At 36.5% G+C, this 457-nt stretch overlaps 1 protein-coding gene across 1 annotated transcript in view; it reads right to left on the reverse strand.

Annotated features, from left to right (window-relative positions):
- Positions 1–457, reverse strand: part of LOC107496222 (E3 ubiquitin-protein ligase At4g11680) — a 3,096-nt gene that overhangs the window by 528 nt on the left and 2,111 nt on the right. The window contains 1 exon segment of the mRNA XM_021127012.2: positions 255–457. This exon segment is cut by the window's right edge and continues 16 nt beyond it. Within this exon segment, the coding sequence (XP_020982671.1) occupies positions 255–457 (203 nt within the window).

Below are 457 nucleotides of genomic sequence, written 5' to 3' on the forward strand. Positions count from 1 at the left end.
TTCTATATAAATGCCTAAATATATAAAAAATTATTCTAGCACCTCATATTTAAACATATTCACAATAAAGGTAATGAGACCTTGTTAGAACTGTATTTATCCATGAATCTCTACTTTATGAGAAGAGTATGTTCGGTTTGAGAGTAAAAAAGGGTGAAAATTTTTACCTCCTATCCCTAAACAAACATAGCCAAACTATATATCAAATCAAACATGTATGTATGCATGCATGTAATATTGGTGCCACTTACTGAGTCCTCGTTGATCAACTTCTCGCTGCCTTCGAAATCCTTGTTGCCTAACTCTAACTTTGTATGTGATTCTTTGTATCTCCAACTTGGAAGTTGTGAGATTTGATCATCAGATGCTCCTTTGTCCGAAGATCCCATGTTCATGTTGTAGCCAAGGAGCCTGCTAGCTAGAGGCACACAGCAACACAGGAGCAGAAACAGAAGCA

Source organism: Arachis duranensis, chromosome 7, assembly GCF_000817695.3.
Source record: "Arachis duranensis cultivar V14167 chromosome 7, aradu.V14167.gnm2.J7QH, whole genome shotgun sequence".
NCBI classification, from domain to species: Eukaryota; Viridiplantae; Streptophyta; class Magnoliopsida; order Fabales; family Fabaceae; genus Arachis; species Arachis duranensis.